The 18,091-nt window shown below is 42.1% G+C and overlaps 1 protein-coding gene, 1 non-coding gene and 1 pseudogene across 5 annotated transcripts in view; all 3 read left to right on the forward strand.

Annotated features, from left to right (window-relative positions):
• The window catches only part of XPNPEP3 (X-prolyl aminopeptidase 3), a 61,094-nt gene extending 45,969 nt beyond the window's left edge, over nucleotides 1-15,125 (forward strand). For 3 of the 4 annotated variants that reach the window (XM_032267147.1, XM_032267145.1, XM_032267146.1), the window contains 4 exons: nucleotides 229-314; nucleotides 8,906-9,086; nucleotides 11,554-11,674; nucleotides 13,805-14,113. In XM_032267147.1, coding sequence (XP_032123038.1) covers nucleotides 229-314; nucleotides 8,906-9,086; nucleotides 11,554-11,674; nucleotides 13,805-13,971 — 555 coding nt within the window. In that variant the 3' untranslated portion in view covers nucleotides 13,972-14,113. Of the gene's footprint in view, nucleotides 1-228; nucleotides 315-8,905; nucleotides 9,087-11,553; nucleotides 11,675-13,804 lie in introns of all 4 variants that reach the window. The other variant, XM_032267144.1, reaches the window with a different exon arrangement.
• Nucleotides 855-972, forward strand: LOC116542341 (annotated as a pseudogene).
• On the forward strand, nucleotides 4,366-4,469 carry LOC116542342. Its single transcript, XR_004265174.1, has one exon. It is a non-coding gene; the product is annotated as a U6 spliceosomal RNA (small nuclear RNA).
• Nucleotides 15,126-18,091: the final 2,966 nt, after the last annotated feature.

The raw sequence follows: 18,091 nt of genomic DNA on the forward strand, positions 1-18,091 counted from the left end.
ACAAAATTAGCCAGGCTTGGTGGCACATGCCTGTAATCCCAGCTACTCAGGAGGCTGAGGCAGGAGAATTGCTTGAACCCAGGAGGTAGAGGTTGCAGTGAGCCAAGATCACGCCATTGCACTCCAGTCTGGGCAACAGAGTGAAACTCCATCTAAAAAAAAAAAAGGAAAGGCTTAATAACTTATGAGCTAACCCACTTTAACATAATCTTAATTACTTTGTTCCAGGATGGGGAAATGGTACTTCTGGATGGAGGTTGTGAGTCTTCCTGCTATGTGAGTGACATCACACGTACCTGGCCAGTCAATGGCAGGTAGGGCTTCTACAGAGTAACATATCCCACTGCATCTTAGGAGTATGAGCTGGAATACAGCTATATTTGGAATGAATGACTAAAGAAATCATATAGGCCCATTCTTGGTCATGTTAGGTTGCAAAGCTCCTAATTATTTTCTAAGACTGTTTTGTCCATCATATCACAGGATGAGGCACCTAGAAACACCTAGGTCACTTAACACACAAAGATATTTTTGTAGGAGATGGGGTCTCGCTGTATCATCGAGGCTGGAGTGCAGTGGCTATTCAGAGGCCCAATCATAGCTCACTGGAGCCTGGAACTCCTGTTCTGAAGTGATCCTCTCTTCTCAGCCTCCTAAGTAGCTGGTACTATAGGCATGTTGCCACCATGCCTGACTCACAGACATTTAAAAAATAATAAATTTAAAGTTGATTTTTTTTTAAATACAAAAGTAATATTTAAGTTATGGTAGAATAGCTTGGTTGGATTAATCCTCCACAGATAATTATAAAATCTGGACAAAATATTAAAAATAAATATTTGAAGGCACCAGAGATCCCTTTGTAGTTCATGTGTGTGATGACTCACGTATAGGTATGTATAGTTCATGTACAGGTATGAGATGTGCTACCCTCAAACCGTCTTATAAAGTGAGCAAATTACCCATCTGACATGAAAAATAAAAGGCGCCAGAGAGCTTTCAAAAATAGGCAGAAACTGTACAAGTCCATTATTAAAAAACTATAATGGGCTGGGTACGGTGGCTCACACCTGAAATCCCAACACTTAGGGAGGCTAAGGTGAACAGATCACCTGAGGTCAGGAGTTTGAAACCAGCGTGGCCAAAATGTTGAAACCCCGTCTCTACTAAAAATACAAAAATTAGCCGAGCATGGTACTCCAGAGGCTAAGACAGGAGAATTGCTTGAACCCAGGGGGTGGAGGTTGCAGTGAGCCAAGATTGAACCACTACACTCCAGCCTGGGTGACAGAGTGAGACACTATCTCAACTCTGGAGTAAAAAAAAAAAAAAATACCCCTGGCCAACATGGTGAAACCCCATCACTACTAAAAATACAAACATTAGCCAAGTGTGGTGGTGCACACCTGTAATCCCAGCTACTCAGAATGCTGAGACAGGAGAATCGCTTGAACCCAGGAGGCAGCAGAGGTTGCAGTGAGCCAAGATTGTGCCACTGCACTACAGCTTGGGCGACAGAGCAAGACTCAGTCTCAAAAAAAAAAAAAAAAAAAAAATCAACTATAATGGCTAAATTTGGTTGTTAGGGCTTTTTGCCTGAGGACATTGCCCAACTCCTCATAGCTCCTAATAGCCTGAGCAGCAGAAAGCCACAGCCTTATTGATTTAAGACATCAGAGAATAGATTTAGGTGCTGGCAGAATAGCCAGAAAGATGAAGAAAAACCCTTGACGAGAGGGGGTTACAGAAACTTTGAGCCCCAAAATCTGCATACAGAATATTCAAAAATCCTTGGCTGATCACTAAACTATGTGTTGTGAGGAGGCCTCATGAGGCTCAGCAAAATACCAGCAGCTAAAAGCTGAATAAACTTAGCAGAGATTATAGTTGCTTCCTAGTGAGAACAGAGTTTGTAGTTTGAATCTATCCAAGTTATCAGAACTACTAGACATCAGAAGAAACAGGTAATTGTGACCTGTAATCAAGAAAATCTGATCATGAAATAATCCTGGTCAGCAGCAGTGGCTCAGGCCTTTAATTCCAGCACTTTGGGAGGGCGAGGCAGGCAGATCATCTGAGGTCAGGAGTTTAAGACCAGCCTGGCCAACATGGTGAAATCCTCTCTCTACTAAAAATACAAAAATTAGCTGGGCATGGTGGCAGGCGACTTGAATCGCAGCTATTTGGGCAGCTGAGGCAGGAAGATCTCTTGAACTTGGGGGTGGGGGCGATGAGGTTGCAGTGAGCCAAGATTTACCATTGCACTCCATCTTGGTCAACAAAGCAAGACTCCATCTAAAAAAGGAAAAAAAAAAAAGAAATGATCCTAATGTTCCAATTAGCAGAAGGACTTTAAAGTAGCTGTTGTAGATATGTTAAAGGAAGATGTAGACATAATGAGGGAACAGATGGAGAATCTCAATGAGAAATAGAAACTAAAAACGAGGGATTATGGGAAGGTGGCAGCAGCAGGATAGTTTTTTAAACTTTCCAAATTGTCAAATAAACATACAGCAACTAGCTAACAAAACCAAACACTAGGTAATATTTGTTACCTCAAAATAGGTACCTCATAATTCACAACCATTCAGTCTGTAACTGCACAATTAGCAAAATCTAGACTGATAAACTGCATATCATGCAGCCTGGATTCTTAAATTATAAGGAAATGAAAAGAGGTGGAGGAGGAGCCTATTAACTGAAAGAGAGTTTAGTTATATCAAATCTATTACAGATGAGCACAGAAAATTATCTTGGGGTGAATATTTGGGTGATACATGTATGTAGATAGAGTTTTTTTTTTTGTTTTGTTTTGTTTTTTTTAGATAGTTTCGCTCTTGTTGCCCAGGTTGGAGTGCAATGGTGCTATCCTGGCTCACTGCAATCTCCACCTCCCAAGTTCAAGTGATTGTCTTGCTTCAGCCTCTCGAGTAGCTGGGATTACAGGCATGCACCACCACGCCCAGCTAATTTTGTATTTTTAGTAGATATGGGGTTTCTCCATGTTGGTCAGGCTGGTCTCAAACTCCCAACCTCAGGTGATCCACGCCTCAGCCTCCCAAAGTACTGGGATTACAGGCATGAACCACCACGCCCCACCGATAAAAATATGTTTAAAAACATAAAGACAGCCAGGCAAGCTGGCTCACGCCTGCAGTCCCAACACTTTGGGAGGCGAGGCAGGAGGATCACTTGAGCTCAGGAGTTCAAGACCAACATGGGCAACATAGTGAAACTCGGACTCTACAAAAAAATTCAAAAAAATTAGCCAGGCGTTGGTGGCACATGCCTGTAGTCCCAGTTTCTCAGGAGGCTGAAGTGGGAGGAATGCCTGAGCCCAAAAGACAGAGGTTACAGTGAGCTGAGATTGTACCATTGCACTCCAGCCTGGATGACAGAGCCAGACCCTGCCTTAAAAAATAAAAAGGAAAAAACACCCACAATGACCAGGCATAGTGGCATGCACCTATAGTTTCAGCTACTCAGGAAGCTGAGGCAGGAAGATCTCTCGAGTCCAGGAGTTCTAAGCTGTGTCTACTGTGTTGATCAGGTATCTGCAACAAATCTTTCATCAATATGGTGTTTGCTCAGGAGCAGGGAACCACTAGGTTACCCTAAGGAGGGCTGAACTGGCTCAGGTCAGAAACAGCAGGTCGAAACCGATCAGTGGTGGGAGCAAGCTTGTGAATAGCCAGTACACTCCAGCCTGGGCAACATAGCAAGACCCGATCTGTAAAAAAAAAAAAAAAAAAATTTAATTAAAAAAAAAAAAAAGAAAGGAATAGGGAGTGACTGCTAGCAGATACAGGATTTGGGAAGGGATAGTAATGAAAATTTTCTGGAATTAGTAGTGGTGATGGTTATACACGTGAATACACTTAAAACCACTGAATTGGCCAGGCAAGGTGGCTTACACCTGTAATCCCAACACTTTGGGAGACTGGGAGACTGAGGTGGGCAGATCACCTAAGGTCGGAAGTTTGAGACCAGCCTGGCCAACACGGTGAAACCCCGTTTTACTAAGAGTACAAAAATTAGCTGGGCATGGTGGTGCATGCCTGTAACCCCAGCTACTTGGGAGCCTGAGGTGCAAGAATCACTTGAACTCAGGAGGCAGAGGTTGCAATGAGCTGAGATCATATCATTGCACTCCAGCCTGGGCCATAGAGCGAAGCTCAGTCTGAAGGAATTTTATGATAAATGAATTATATCTCAATAAAAATGATAAATTCACTCAGGCATGGTAGCTCATCCTATAATCACAGCACTTTGGGAGGCCAAAGCGAGCAGATGACTTGAGCCCAGGAGTTTCAGACCAGCCTGGGCAACATGGCAAAACCCCATCTCTACAAAAAAACTTTAAAAGTGCTTCCTTCGGCAGAACATATACCAAAATTGGAACAATACAGAGATTTGCATGGCCCCTGCACAAGGATGACATGCAAATTTGTGAATCATTTTATATATAATCATGAAAGAAAAAAATTAGCCAGGCATGGTGGCATGGACCTGTAGTCCCAGTTACTAGAGAGACTGAAGTGGGAAGATCACCTGATCCCAGGAGTTTGAGACTGCAGTGAGCTGTGACTGCACTGCTGTCGTCCAGCCTAGGCAACAGAGTGAGACTGGGTCTAAAAAAAAAAAAAAAAAAATTAAATTCATGTGTAAATAATAGTACACATGAATAAAAAATCACAATTAACTGCCTACAAAAGTTAGGATATGGCTAGCATGGTGGCTCACACCTGTTATCGCAGTGTTTTGGGAGGCTGAGGCAGGAGGATCATTTGAGGCCAGGAGTTCAAAACCAGCCTGGGCAACACAGCAATATCTCTATATCTACAAAAAAATTGGCCAACCAAGGTGGTGCACACCTGTAATCGCAGCTACTTAGGAGGCTGAGGTGAGAAAATTACTTGACCCCTGAAGTTTGAGGTTACAGTGAACTATGATCACTGTACTCTAGCCTAGGCAACAGAGCAAGGCCCTATCTCCAAAATAAAAAAGGTAGGATGAGTGTTGATTATTGGGAAGATTGTCATTATTCTGGGAAATATAGAAGGGTCTTCTTGGGATAGTCTACCAAGTTTGTTTTTTTCAATCTGACTGGTATTCACCTTATAATACTTTTTTTTTTTTTTTTTTTTGAGACAGGGTCTCTCTGTCACCCAGGCTGGAGTAAAGGGGCGAAATCTTGGCTCACTGTAACCTCTGCCTCCCGGGTTCAAGTGATTCTCCTGCCTCCACCTCACCCAAATAGCTGGGACTACAGGCAATGCCACCACGCCAGCCAATTTTTGTATTTTTAATAGAGCCACCAAATAATTTCTTAAGGTTTATATTTGATTGATTTGTTTGGCTTTCTGTATCTGTGTTTTGTTTTACAATAAAATTTTTTTTTTAGTTTTTAAATGAAAATTTTAAAGCTGAAAAGTACATTAACTGAAACAGGAAATTCACTAGGTGGATTTAACTGTAAATTGGAGACAGCAGAAGTTTGCGAACTTGAAGATAAATATAAATTATCCAGTTGGAAGAATAGAAATACCTTGCAGAAAGGCCAGGTGCAGTGGCTCATGGCTGTAATCCCAGCACTTTGGGAGGCCGAGGTGGGTGGATCACTTGAGGTCAGGAGTTCAAGACCAGCCTGGCCAACATGGTAAAACCACATCCATACAAAAATACAAAAATTAGCTGAGTGTGGTGGCAGGTTCCTCCCAGCTACTTGGGAGGCTGAGGGAAACAGCAGTCCTCCCATCTCAACCTCCCAAGTAGCTGGGATAAGAGGCACGTGCCACCATGCCTAGCTAATATTTCGTTATTTTGTAGAGACAGGGTTTCACTATGTTGCCCATGCTGGCCTGTAACTCCTGGGCTCAAACGATCTTCTTGCCTCGGCCTGCCAAAGCACTGGAATTACAGGCACGAGCCACCATGCCCAGCCAAATTCTAGGTATTTAAGAGAAATAAAAACATTTCTCAATAAAAAGAATTGCACAAGGACATTCATAACAGCATTTATTCACAATAGCATAACAACCAAAATGTCCATCAACAGGAGAATGAATATGCAAATTGTGGTCTGTTCATACAGTGGAATACCACTCAGTAATAACAAAGAACATTTTAATTACTGATTGACTGTTTTTTGTTACTGACTGAAGCAACATCACAGATGTACTGCATAGACATGCTCAGTGAAGGCAGCCAGATTCGGGAGTATGTATTTTATGATTCCATTTACTGATGTTTTAGTTTAGGCAAACTAAGGTCAAAATAATCACAACAGCATTTGCCTCGGAAAGTAGGGATATTGATTAGAGATGAACATGAGGGCTGGGCATAGTCATGCCTATAATCCTAGCACTTTGGGAGGCTAAGTCAGGCAGATCACCTGAGATCAGGAGTTGAAGACCAGCCTGGCCAACATGGCAAAAACTCATCTCTACTAAAAATACAAAAATTAGTCAGGCATGGTGGCAGGCACCTATAATCCCAACTATTCAGGAAACTGAAGCAGGAGAATCACTTGAACCCGGCAGGGGCAGAGGTTGCAGTGAGCTGAGATCGCACCACTTTACTCCAGCCTGGGCAAAAGAGCGAAACTCCATCTCTAAAAAAGAAGAAAAGAAACAAACATGAGGAAGCTTTCAGGGGAGGTGGAAATGTTCTGTATAATGGTAGGAATATGGATCTATATCAGTTAGGATTCTCCAGAGAAACAGAACCAATGGGACATGTATGTGTGGGCGGGTGGGTGGATGGGTAGATTTTAATGAATTGGCTCATGCAGTTGTGGTAGCTGGTCTCAATCTTACAAGGCTAGGCCAGTAAGCTGGAAACTCAAGCAAGTGTTGAATCACAAGGCTTGAGTCCAAAATCTATAAGGCAGACTTCAGTCCAAACTCAGGCAGGGTTTATATTATAGTCATGAGGCAGAATTCCTTCTCCAGCATACCAAAGCAATTGTGACATTTGTGTTTATATATTGTAGTTTACCTTTTGGTTTGTGTTTCAGCCAGCCAGCCAGCCAAACTGTTACAACTTTTGTGACCCCTTCAGTTACAACATCGAATCCAGAATCTCTGATTAGTGGACCCATATCATAAAGTTGACCAGTGCAACTCTGTTCCTTCTACCATTATCCCCCACCATAAATATTCATTTCTACCCATATTCCCAGATTTTTGTCCATTGGAAATTGGAAACATCATGCAGTTCTTTTTGGAATGGAGTGGACCTCCTCATGAGTCACACTTTCTTCCTAACTTGGAGCCTGCTGGGACTTGAGTGTAGTTACAGTTCTAGAAGAACCAAGGCAACTACCTCAGGGGACATACCTATAGGTTTTCAGACAAAACAGGGTTAACCTTCTCAGATGCGGGTAGAAGGGCGGCTGCTGCTGGCAATGAAGACTCAGCAGAATTTAGGAGTTCATTGTCCCCAGCTTCAATGGGTTTTGCACATGCATTTGTCAAAATTGTACAGTTCAAATGTATGCATTTTAGTGTATATAAAGACACTTTGGGAGGCCAAGGCAGGAGGATCATTCTAGACCAACTTGGGCAACACAGTGAGACCTTGTCTCTTTAAAAAAAAAAAAAAAGGTTATATTATTTAGTAATACTGTGGTGAGGTGAGTTATGGGTGCATTTATAGGTGATAAAATAATGAACCTAGAAGATGAGTACATAGGTATTCTTTTGCTGTTAGATTTAGCCATTCTTCTATTAGGGGACATTTAGAGTTTGTCTAATAATTTACACTTATAAAAAAATTACAGTGAACATATTAGTACATTCAGCTTTATTTTCTTTTTCTTTTTCTTTTCTTTTTTTTTGAGACAGAGTCCCACTCTGTTGCCAGGTGCCAGGCTGGAGTGGAGTGGCGTGATCTCAGCTCACTGCAATCTCTGCCTCCCGGGTTCAAGCAATTCTCCTGCCTCAGCCTCCCGAGTAGCTGGGACTACAGGCGCACGCCACCACACCCAGCTAATTTTTGTATTTTTAGTAGAGACAGGGTTTCACCATGTTGCTCAGGGATGGTCTCAATCTCTTGACCTCATGATCTGCCCGCCTCGGCCTCCCAAAGTGCTGGGATTACAGGTGTGAACCACCACGCCCAGCTTCTTTTTTTTTTTTTTTAATATAAAGATGGGGTTTCACCATATTGGCCAGGCTGGTCTCTAACTCCTGACCTCAAGTGATCCGCCCACCTTGGCCTCCCAAAGTACTGGGATTACAGGCGTGAGCCACCACGCCTGATCTTCCAGTTTTATTTTCTTAGGATATATTAGAGTAAAATTATAAGCTCTATGTGAGCATCTTTAAGGCCTTTGAGGTAATTAGCTGTATTAGTTTACACTCTAATCAACAGTATGTGAGAATATGTATCATATGTCATCCCAGGTCACTTTTTTATATCATAATTGCTAAAGAAACTTATTCTAAAGACATTTATGTGTTAGTATGTTACCAGTAGCCAAGATGTTGACTAGTTTATCCCATGATATCTACTTCACCTGTCAGAATTGGGTCCGTAGGCTTTCCTGCCTTTTTTTAAAATGGTAGTCTGTGCTGTAAGGGATTAGACAGGATCAGGGCTGAGCCTTGTCCACCCACTGCCTGCGCTCATAGCTGGGTGCTTCTTTGGGCCCTACTTCATGTGTCTCCTGACTGAAGGAAAGACTGTGTTGCGGCTCCAGCTTGAAAGATGGTTGCCCTTCTTACTGAGCACCTAGGACATGATTGAGCTCCTGGCCGTTATTGATAGATTGGTACTTATTAAACATCAACAGTGCCCCAGCAGCAGCAGCATCTTGGGGTTTTTCTAGTCAAACTTAGTAGCAAACTTCTTATAATATCAGCTTATCTAAGTTCAGGTTCTTTGGTTTTCCTGTTCCCAGGTTCAGCGCACCTCAGGCAGAACTCTATGAAGCTGTTCTAGAGATCCAGAGAAATTGTTTGGCCCTCTGCTTCCCTGGAACAAGCTTGGAGAATATCTACAGCATGATGCTGACCCTGACAGGACAGAAGCTTAAAGATTTGGGGATCATGAAGAACATTAAGGAAAATAATGCCTTTAAGGTACTTCACTTCTCCTGACCCCAGTTCTCAAGAACACCTAACACGCTGCTAGGTTTTTTACCCTACATAAAGCTAATTAGATTTAGAATGGGACAGATGCAGATGCAGTGATTCATGCCTGTAATCCCAGTAGTTTAGGAGTCTGAGGCAGAAGAATCACTTGAAGCCAGCCTGGGCAACATAGCGAGACCCATCTGTTTATACACACAGACACACACAGACACACACACAGACACACACACAGACACACACACACACACACACACACACACACACACACACACACACACACACACGGTTTTTTATGTTTGGAAAAAAAAAAAAGAAAAGATTTAGAAATAAGACAGATTTAGCTTTAACAGGATTAAAACAAAGGAAGTCAGTACTTATTTCTTCCAGAAGATGGCAGCACATCCTGATTCATTACATGCTGCATAACTAGCTCAGTATTCAGAAAATAGAAAATGAAGTCTGGTGCAGACAGGGTGAAAAAGAAAACAAGAAATGAGGAGAAGCCTGGGAAACATAGAAGACCCTCTCTGTACAAAAACTTAGAAGTTAGCCAGGTGTGGTGGTGTGCACCTCTAGTCCCAGCTACTTAGGAGGTTGAGATGGGAGGATCGCTTGACCCCAGGAATTCAGGACTGCAGTGAGCTATGATCATAGCACTGCACTCCAACCTGGGCCACAGAACAAGGCCCTGTTTCTAAAATGAAAACAAAAGAGAGAGAGAGATTTTTTATTTTATTTCTTTGAGATGGAGTCTTGCTCTGTCACCCAGACTAGTGCAGTGGCATGATCTCCACTCACTGCAACCTCTGCCTCCCAGGTTCAAGCAATTCTCCTGCCTCAGCCTCTTAAGTGGCTGGGATTACAGGTGTATACCACCACACCCAGCTAATTTTTGTATTTTTAGTAGAGACGGGAGTTTCACCATGTTGGTCAGGCTGGTCTCGAACTCCTGACCTCATGATCCACCCACCCTATGCTGGAATCATAGGCATCAGCCACCATGCCCAGCTGAGATTAACTTTTAATCCTTTTATAGGTTGTTCTGGAGGTCAAAGGAGAAGATATTTGTTGGTTAAGTGACATTTTTGAGACTTCAGCAATATTCCCAAAGGCCACGTCGTTAGTGAATTTTTTCTGCATCCAAAATGTGATAATGTTCAGTAAAAATGTAAAACCTCAGCTTTAAAATTAAGATGCTAGATGTCCAAGTCAAATAGACCATTAGGCATCTCCTGCCTCCAAATTAAGCCTTCTAGGAATTCTGTTATCAATAAAAAAGAAGCTATAAATTGCTTGTTTCTTAGCCCAACAAATCTTCAATTAATGGATAGAAATACCCAAGCTAACTGGGCACGGTGGCTCACGCCTGTAATCCCAGCACTTTGGGAGGCTGAGGCAGGCAGATCACATCAGGTCAGGAGTTCGAGACCAGCCTGGCCAACATGGTGCAACCCCGTCTCTACTAAAAATACAAAAATTAGGGCCGGGCGCGGTGGCTCAAGCCTGTAATCCCAGCACTTTGGGAGGCCGAGGCGGGTGGATCACGAGGTCAAGAGATCGAGACCATCCTGGTCAACATGGTGAAACCCTGTCTCTACTAAAAATACAAAAAATTAGCTGGGCATGGTGGTGCGTGCCTGTAATCCCAGCTACTCAGGAGGCTGAGGCAGGGGAATTGCCTGAACCCAGGAGGCGGAGGTTGCGGTGAGCCAAGATCGTGCCATTGCACTCCAGCCTGGGTAACGAGAGCGAAACTCCGTCTCAAAAAAAAAAAAAAAAATACAAAAATTAGCCAGGCATGGTGTTGCATGCCTGTAATCCCAGCTACTCAGGAGGCTGAGGCAGAAGAATAGCTTAAACTCAGGAGGTGGAGTTTGCAGTGAGCCGAGATCGCACCACTACACTCCAGCCTGGGCAACAGAGCAAGACTCCCATCTCAAAAAAGAAAAAAAAAAAAAAAAAAGAAATACCCAAGCTGGTAGGTGCCCAAAAGTATGCCTTCTCCATAAGTTGCTGTGAGATACTTAGGGTCTCCAGAATAGATTCCTGAGAGGGATATGTGAGCGAACATTAAAATAAGAACTGTTTTAATAGTCACCAAGAAAAGAGGATTTTTTTTTTTCTTTCCTTTCCTTTCCTTTTACCTTTCCTATGGTACTGAAGAAAAGAGACTTTCATTTGCCACAGTCATTAGTTGGGATTACCCAAGTCAGCATATATGTAGTATATTAAATAGTGAGAATGGAAATGTGGATTTATGAGAATGCCACTGGCAGAATTGCATATGAGGTCGCAGTTTTTCCAGTGCCTTTAAGTATTAGTCCAAGGATGGATTAAACTAAAGTGGCAGAACGGTGGGGGAGATACTAACACATATCTCACTGATTTATACTTGCCCATCATTCCCCGTAAGAGGTCATTTCTCTAATAATACCGTGATAATTATCTTTTCCAGGCTGCTCGAAAATACTGCCCTCATCATGTTGGCCACTACCTTGGGATGGATGTCCACGACACTCCAGACATGCCCCGTTCCCTCCCTCTACAGCCTGGGATGGTAATCACAATTGAGCCAGGTAAGGAGAGGTGTTATAATAGTAGTATGAGGTAAACATTGTTTGTTTGTTTGTTTGTTTTTGAGATGGAATTTTGCTCTTTCACCCAGGCTGGAGTGAAGTGATATGATCTTGGCTCACTGCAACCTCCGCCCCCCAGGTTCAGCAATTCTGCCTCAGCCTCCTGAGTAGCTGGTATTATAGGCACCCACCATCATGAATGGCTAGTTTCTATATTTTTAGTAGAGACAGGTTTCACCATGTTGGCCAGACTGGTCTCGAACTCTTGTCCTCAGGTGATCTACCTGTCTTAGCCTCCCAAAGTGGTAGGATTACAGGCGTGAGCCACCATGCGTGGCCACATTGTTTATTTTTACCTCAACCAAAGTAATTAAGTTAGAAGAGACAGGAAAAAAGTCTCCCCAGTGTAGAAGATAATTTTATTTTAGATTTATCTTTCATATTCTTATTTAACATCACACAATTTGTTCCATTTGACTCTTCCAATAAACAACAGATGGGAAATACTTCCTATAAGCAGATGTTAAGAAATGAATCTTTTTTACTCTTGCCTTTGCCAGGGCCAGTTTGTACTGGTCTCCCATTTAGTACTGGGGGAGTTTCTCAAGCTTCCAAAGCCCCCAGTGCTTGTGTGTAGAGAGACACGCAGACACACTATCCTCTCAGTTTCAACACCTCTGCAAGCTGCATTGATCTACCTAGCACCATTACACTCCTTAGTATCCAATGTCTTCCTCATAAGCTTCGGAGAAAGCTAACAATTAGATGGTTACCTAACTTGAGTGGTCCTGGGTCTTGGGCAGAATTCTGAAGAGAAGCAGTGGTCACAGTGGTATGTGAAGACTGATATTGTCACAGTTGATGGTTAAACACTGATGCTGGTTTTGTTTTGAAAAACAGATCTAAATTTTAGATTCCAAGTTATTTTAATCTCTATATAAATTATGGTTGTGAAATATCTTTTATGCCACCCTTTGAACCCAGTCATACGTTGCTATCTGTGCCCATAGATACATCATTTAGTTCAATCTGATTGGTACCTGGGTGCTTCCTTAGACTGTACTACATTTTCCTTTGCTGATCTTTTTTTTTTTTTTCTTTTTTTTTTTTAATCACAGAGGCAGTATCTGTGAGAATAGTGAAAGAAGAAACTTCTTTCTTATGAAAAGACCTGGTATATTTCTTAACTTCATGATTAGAAAGGGTACCTGGGGTTCCTACATTTTTCCAAATGTACATTAAAGTCTTTCAGTTTCTCCTTTACTTTACATTATGCATATCAGATATAGTTAAACCTTATATGAGAGGAAAACAAAAAATTTATAATGACTGTTTCTGCAGCTTCCAGTTATCAAGGCTGATAATCTCTAAATAATTGTTTAATACATTTTAAATGTATTTTGTCTTTATTTTTGCTAAGTGCTTTTTCCAGGGTACTCTTAGGCAGAGGAAGAATGCACTTATATAATCTCTTTGTCCCCCACGTATATTGATGTACTTTTATTTTTTTTTGAGATAGAGTCTCATTCTGTCACCCAGGCTGGAGTGCAGTGGCATGGTCTCGGCTCACTGCAACCTCCACCTCCTGGGTTCAAGCGATTCTCTCGCCTCAGCCTCTGGAGTAGCTGGGACTACAGGCACCCACCAGCACACCCAGCTAATTTTTGTATTTTTAGTAGAGACAGGGGTTTCACAATGTTGGCCAGGCTGGTCTCGAACTCCTGACCTTGTGAACCACCCACCTTGGCCTCCCAAAGTGCTGGGATTACAGGTGTGAGCCACTGCGCCCAGCCATTGATGTACTTTTGAGTTAGGTAACTTTACTGGCCTGCTTGAGCCACTAGAATATGACAAAATCATGGTCAGCATTGCCATATTTGTATGGAGCTTCTAGTCCATTATACAGATAACTGGAATAATTTTAGTAATGATACCAATAGGTGTTGACTGTTATATGCCAGGCACTTTGACATGTATTATCTCATTTAATCCTCACAGCTTTATTAGATAGGTACCATAAAGATCCAGCATTACAGAGGAAGGAATTTTAACCCAGAGGTTAACTTACTTGCCCCAAACCACCCAGTTTCTATCATTCCTGAACAGCATGTTCTTCTTTCTACTTCACAGGCATTTATATTCCAGAGGATGACAGAGATGCCCCAGAGAAGTTTCGGGGTCTTGGTGTACGAATTGAGGATGATGTAGTGGTGACTCAGGACTCACCTCTCATCCTTTCTGCAGATTGTCCCAAAGAGATGAATGACATTGAACAGATATGTAGCCCAGCCTCTTGACCTTCACTGCAGCCCACATGCACCTCAGGTTCAAGACGAGTGTATGCTGTCATCCCTGCACATGTGCTTTCTGAATATCTCTGTGTGTGCATTCATATACATATTCCATTTGGGAATACAGCAGCTGTGTGAATGTATGTAATCGTGGGGGGGGGGAGTTTTGTTTTAAGTAGTTAGATGTCTGAAAAAATGAATTTTTGAATAGGATGTCACTGCAGCTTTGGTAACATTAATTGTATAGAATTTATGACCAGACAAGTTTAATTTTTAAACATAAAGAAAGGTCTTGGTTACATATGTCCATGCATTCCAGTTAACACATTTAAACATATAGAAATTCACTTCTTTCAAGTCCTTCCCTTTCTGTTCTTTTGCTGAGATCCACCCAATATCATAATAAGTTCGTATGATGCCTGTATTTTTAGCTAATTACCAAGGTCTCTGCTTATGCTAAAATTCACCTGTTGGTGATTGTGGGTGGCCAATACATGCCTTATGTAACTCCCCCACCTAGTCTATATCCTGCGTGTCTACTGGAGCCACATGAACCCTCAGGGGCACTGGTGTCCTGCATGCTTACTAGTCAGCCACAGTCCAGGTTCCAACAACAATGGCTACCTACCAAACAAAACAGTTGTGAGCCTTTCTTGCCATTTGGTTGCCTAGGACCTGGAAAGTGTTTAGATTCTTGATAAAGAAGGAAATTCTTGATAAAGAAGAGAAAGAAAAGTATGTAAGTATCTACTAAATATCTGGACATCAGGGCTGGGCATGGTGGCTCACGCCTGTAATCTCAGCATTTTGGGAGGTCGAGGCAGGTGGGTCATTTGAAACCAGGAGGTTGAGACCAGCCTGGCCAACATGGTGAAACCCTGTCTCTACTAAAAATACAGAAATTAGTCAGGCGTGGTGGTTCACGCCTGTAATCCCAGCTACTTGGGGGGCTGAGGCATGACAATTGCTTGAACCTGGGAGGTGGAGGCTGCTGTGAGCTGAGACCATGCGACTGCACTCCAGCCTGAATGACTGAGTGAAGCTCTCTGCTTCAAAAAAAATCCAAAAAAAAAAAAAAAAATCCAGACATCCAGCCATCTTTTCAATTTAAGATGATTTCTTAATGATGCCTTCAAAAATTAATAAAAAGAAAAAAGAATTATTTCTTTCCCAGATATCCCTGTTCCCCCTATGGATTCTTAATCCACTGACCCTCATGGGTTATCTTTGTAGCTATGCAGAGGCGGATCCTCTACATACTTACCCTGTCAGAGTCACAAAGTCACAGTCGTGGCACCATTTTCAGAGGAGCACCCCTGTTATCATTCTGTGATTTCCTCTAGTGCTAATAAAAACAAAATACGGAATCCACCAATAAATAACCTTATGATTCCTGTCTTTCTCTGATATTAGCACTGAGTGTGCAGTGGTAAAGAGTCATATTTCTTTTTTTCTTTTTCTTTTTTTTTTTTTTTTTTTTTTTTTGGGAGAGGGAGTCTCACTCTTTTGCCCAGGCGGGAGTGCAGTGGCACGATCTCAGCTCACTGCAACCTTCCCCTACCGGGTTCAAGCAATTTTCCTGCCTCAGCTACCCAAGTAGCTGTGGCTACAGGTGAATACTGCCATGCCCAGCTAATTTTTTGTATTTTAATAGAGATGGGTTTTTACCATGTTACCCATGCTGGTGTCAAACTCCTGAGATCAGGTAATCTGCCCACCTCGGCCTCCCAAAGTACTATGATTACAGGCTGTGAGCCACCGCACATGGCCTGAGTCATATTTCTTTAAACCCAACACTGGATACAATTATACAGAACTCAGTTTGCAAGGTGAACAGGGCTAGATTACCACAGATAGCTTATTTAGGAGCTTCTGTGATAGAGGAAGCTTTAAGAGCCAAGGTGTTCATCTCCTTTAAATCTGGATATGGGCTCAAGATGTATAAAGCATACCAGTTGTTACAACACAAATTTGAGGGTCCTTTTTTTTTAAAGATGGGGTTTCACTATGTTGGTCAGGCTGGTCTTGAACTCCCAACCTCAGGTGATCCGCCCGCCTTGGCCTCCAAAGTGCTTGGATTACAGGCGTGAGCCACCACGCCCAGCCAATTTGAGGGTTTTTAAAAAATATATATTTGTATTAGGGAAGCACAAGCTAGGGGATTAACAATCTCTGCAGTGCTGGAAGTTTACCTATCTTATCAGGGAAACTCAGGGTACAGAGTGAAAAGCAGACAGGCAGTGACTTCCTCAAGAGACAGATAATGTGAAAACAAAAGTGATACAAATTGTATCCTCACAGTGCTAGCCCAGGAATGCTTTGGCTTTGCGCACCTTATCTAAGCAGCTCTTGGAATGGAGGCTGCACAGCTGGAGTCTCCTTCCCCCATACCCACCCTTCTTCCTCCCTCCAATTTCTCAATCTAGCGCTACTTTTTAAAAGAAGGGGAGGGAAATAATTCCAGGACTCTGGCTTCTCACTTCCTGAGCTCTGTGCCCCCAACAACCCTTTCCTTGGATTGTGTTTCCTCTTTCATTTACAATCCAAGAATAAGGAATTTCTTTTCCTTTTTTCTTTTCTTTTTTTTTTGAAACTGAGTCTCACTGTCATCCAGGCTGGAGTGCAGTAGTGCAATCTCGGCTCACTGCAACCTCCACTTCTGGGGTTCAAGCAATTCTCCTGCCTCAGCCTCCTAAGTAGCTGGGATTATAGGCGCCCACCACCATGCCCAGCTAATTTTTGTATTTTTAGTAGAGACGGGGTTTCACCATGTTGGCCAGGCTGGTCTCAAACTCCTGACCTCAAGTGATCTGCCCACCTTGACCTCCCAAAATGCTGGGAGTACAGGCGTGAGCCACCACGCCCAGCCTCCTGTCTCTAAACTTGCTAGCTAACAGCCTAGGTGGCTTCTATGTATAGCAGCATACTTGAACATGAAACAGACTTCTGGTGAGATTCCAGTCAAGTTCTGTAGATGTTACTGGTAGTCAGAAAGACTACTGTGGAATTCTTCTGGTGATTTTTTGTCCCTGACCCAGGTATATTGTCCTTTGGGTCCCAGATTAACTATAGCAGCTAAGCATTGGAATCAGACTTTTAGATTCATCAAGATAACATAATGAACATTTCACAGTAATGTTTTGTGGCTGTCTGATATATTCAGGATTTGTTGAGCAGATAATTATGCACTGTGCTGTGTGTGATATTATTCATGCTTAGCCATGTCACAGACACCCCATATTTAGTTGTTTTTTTTTTTAAATACAAAGAATGCTATTAACTTATTGGATATAAAATAATTTTATTTTTCTAATGTCAAGGAAATGACACATTCCACTTAAGCAAGTTTTCCAAATAATTAAAATTTAATACTTCAAGAATAAAATGTATCCAAATATTTCTTAAAATTCTTAAAATTTATGTTAAAATTTGCTGATCTCTTACATTCAGTAAAGCTGGGACTTGAAGACTTCCCATAATTTTCAACTGCCTTGCAAGTTCATAAACTTGCAAGTATACAAAGGTCAATAAGATAAATTCATAGTTTTAAGGTAAGACCTTTATATTAGCTTTTTAAATTTTTTTAAGTTTTTAATTGACATAATAATTGTACATATTTATAGTGTACATAGTGATATTTTGATACATATAGTGGATAGTGATCAGATCAGAACAATTAGCACATCCATCAGATTGAGCATTTATCATTTGTGTTGAGCCGTGAGTTTTTTGTTTTTGTTTTTGTTTCTGAGAGGGAATCTAACTCTGTTGCCAGACTGGAGTGCAGTGGTGCCATCTTGGCTCACTGCAACTTGTGACTCCCAGGTTGAGGCAATTCTCCTGCCTCAGCCTCCCTAGTAGCTGGGATTATAGGCATGCACCACCATGCCCAGCTAATTTTTGTATTTTTAGTAGAGACAGGGTTTTACCATGTTGGCCAGGATGGTCTCTCATCTCCTGACCTCGTGATCCACCCACCTCAGCCTCCCAAAGTGCTTGGATTACAGGCCTGGGCCACCATGCCCAGGAGCCTTTAGTTCTAAGTATGACAGATAATATATATACCAGGTGCTCCTATTAAGAGCCTTAATTTTTTTTTCTTTTTTTTTTTTTCTCTTTTTGTCTT

Source organism: Sapajus apella, unplaced genomic scaffold (assembly GCF_009761245.1).
Source record: "Sapajus apella isolate SASKATOON/1434 unplaced genomic scaffold, GSC_monkey_1.0 scaffold166, whole genome shotgun sequence".
In the NCBI taxonomy this organism is placed as follows: domain Eukaryota; kingdom Metazoa; phylum Chordata; class Mammalia; order Primates; family Cebidae; genus Sapajus; species Sapajus apella.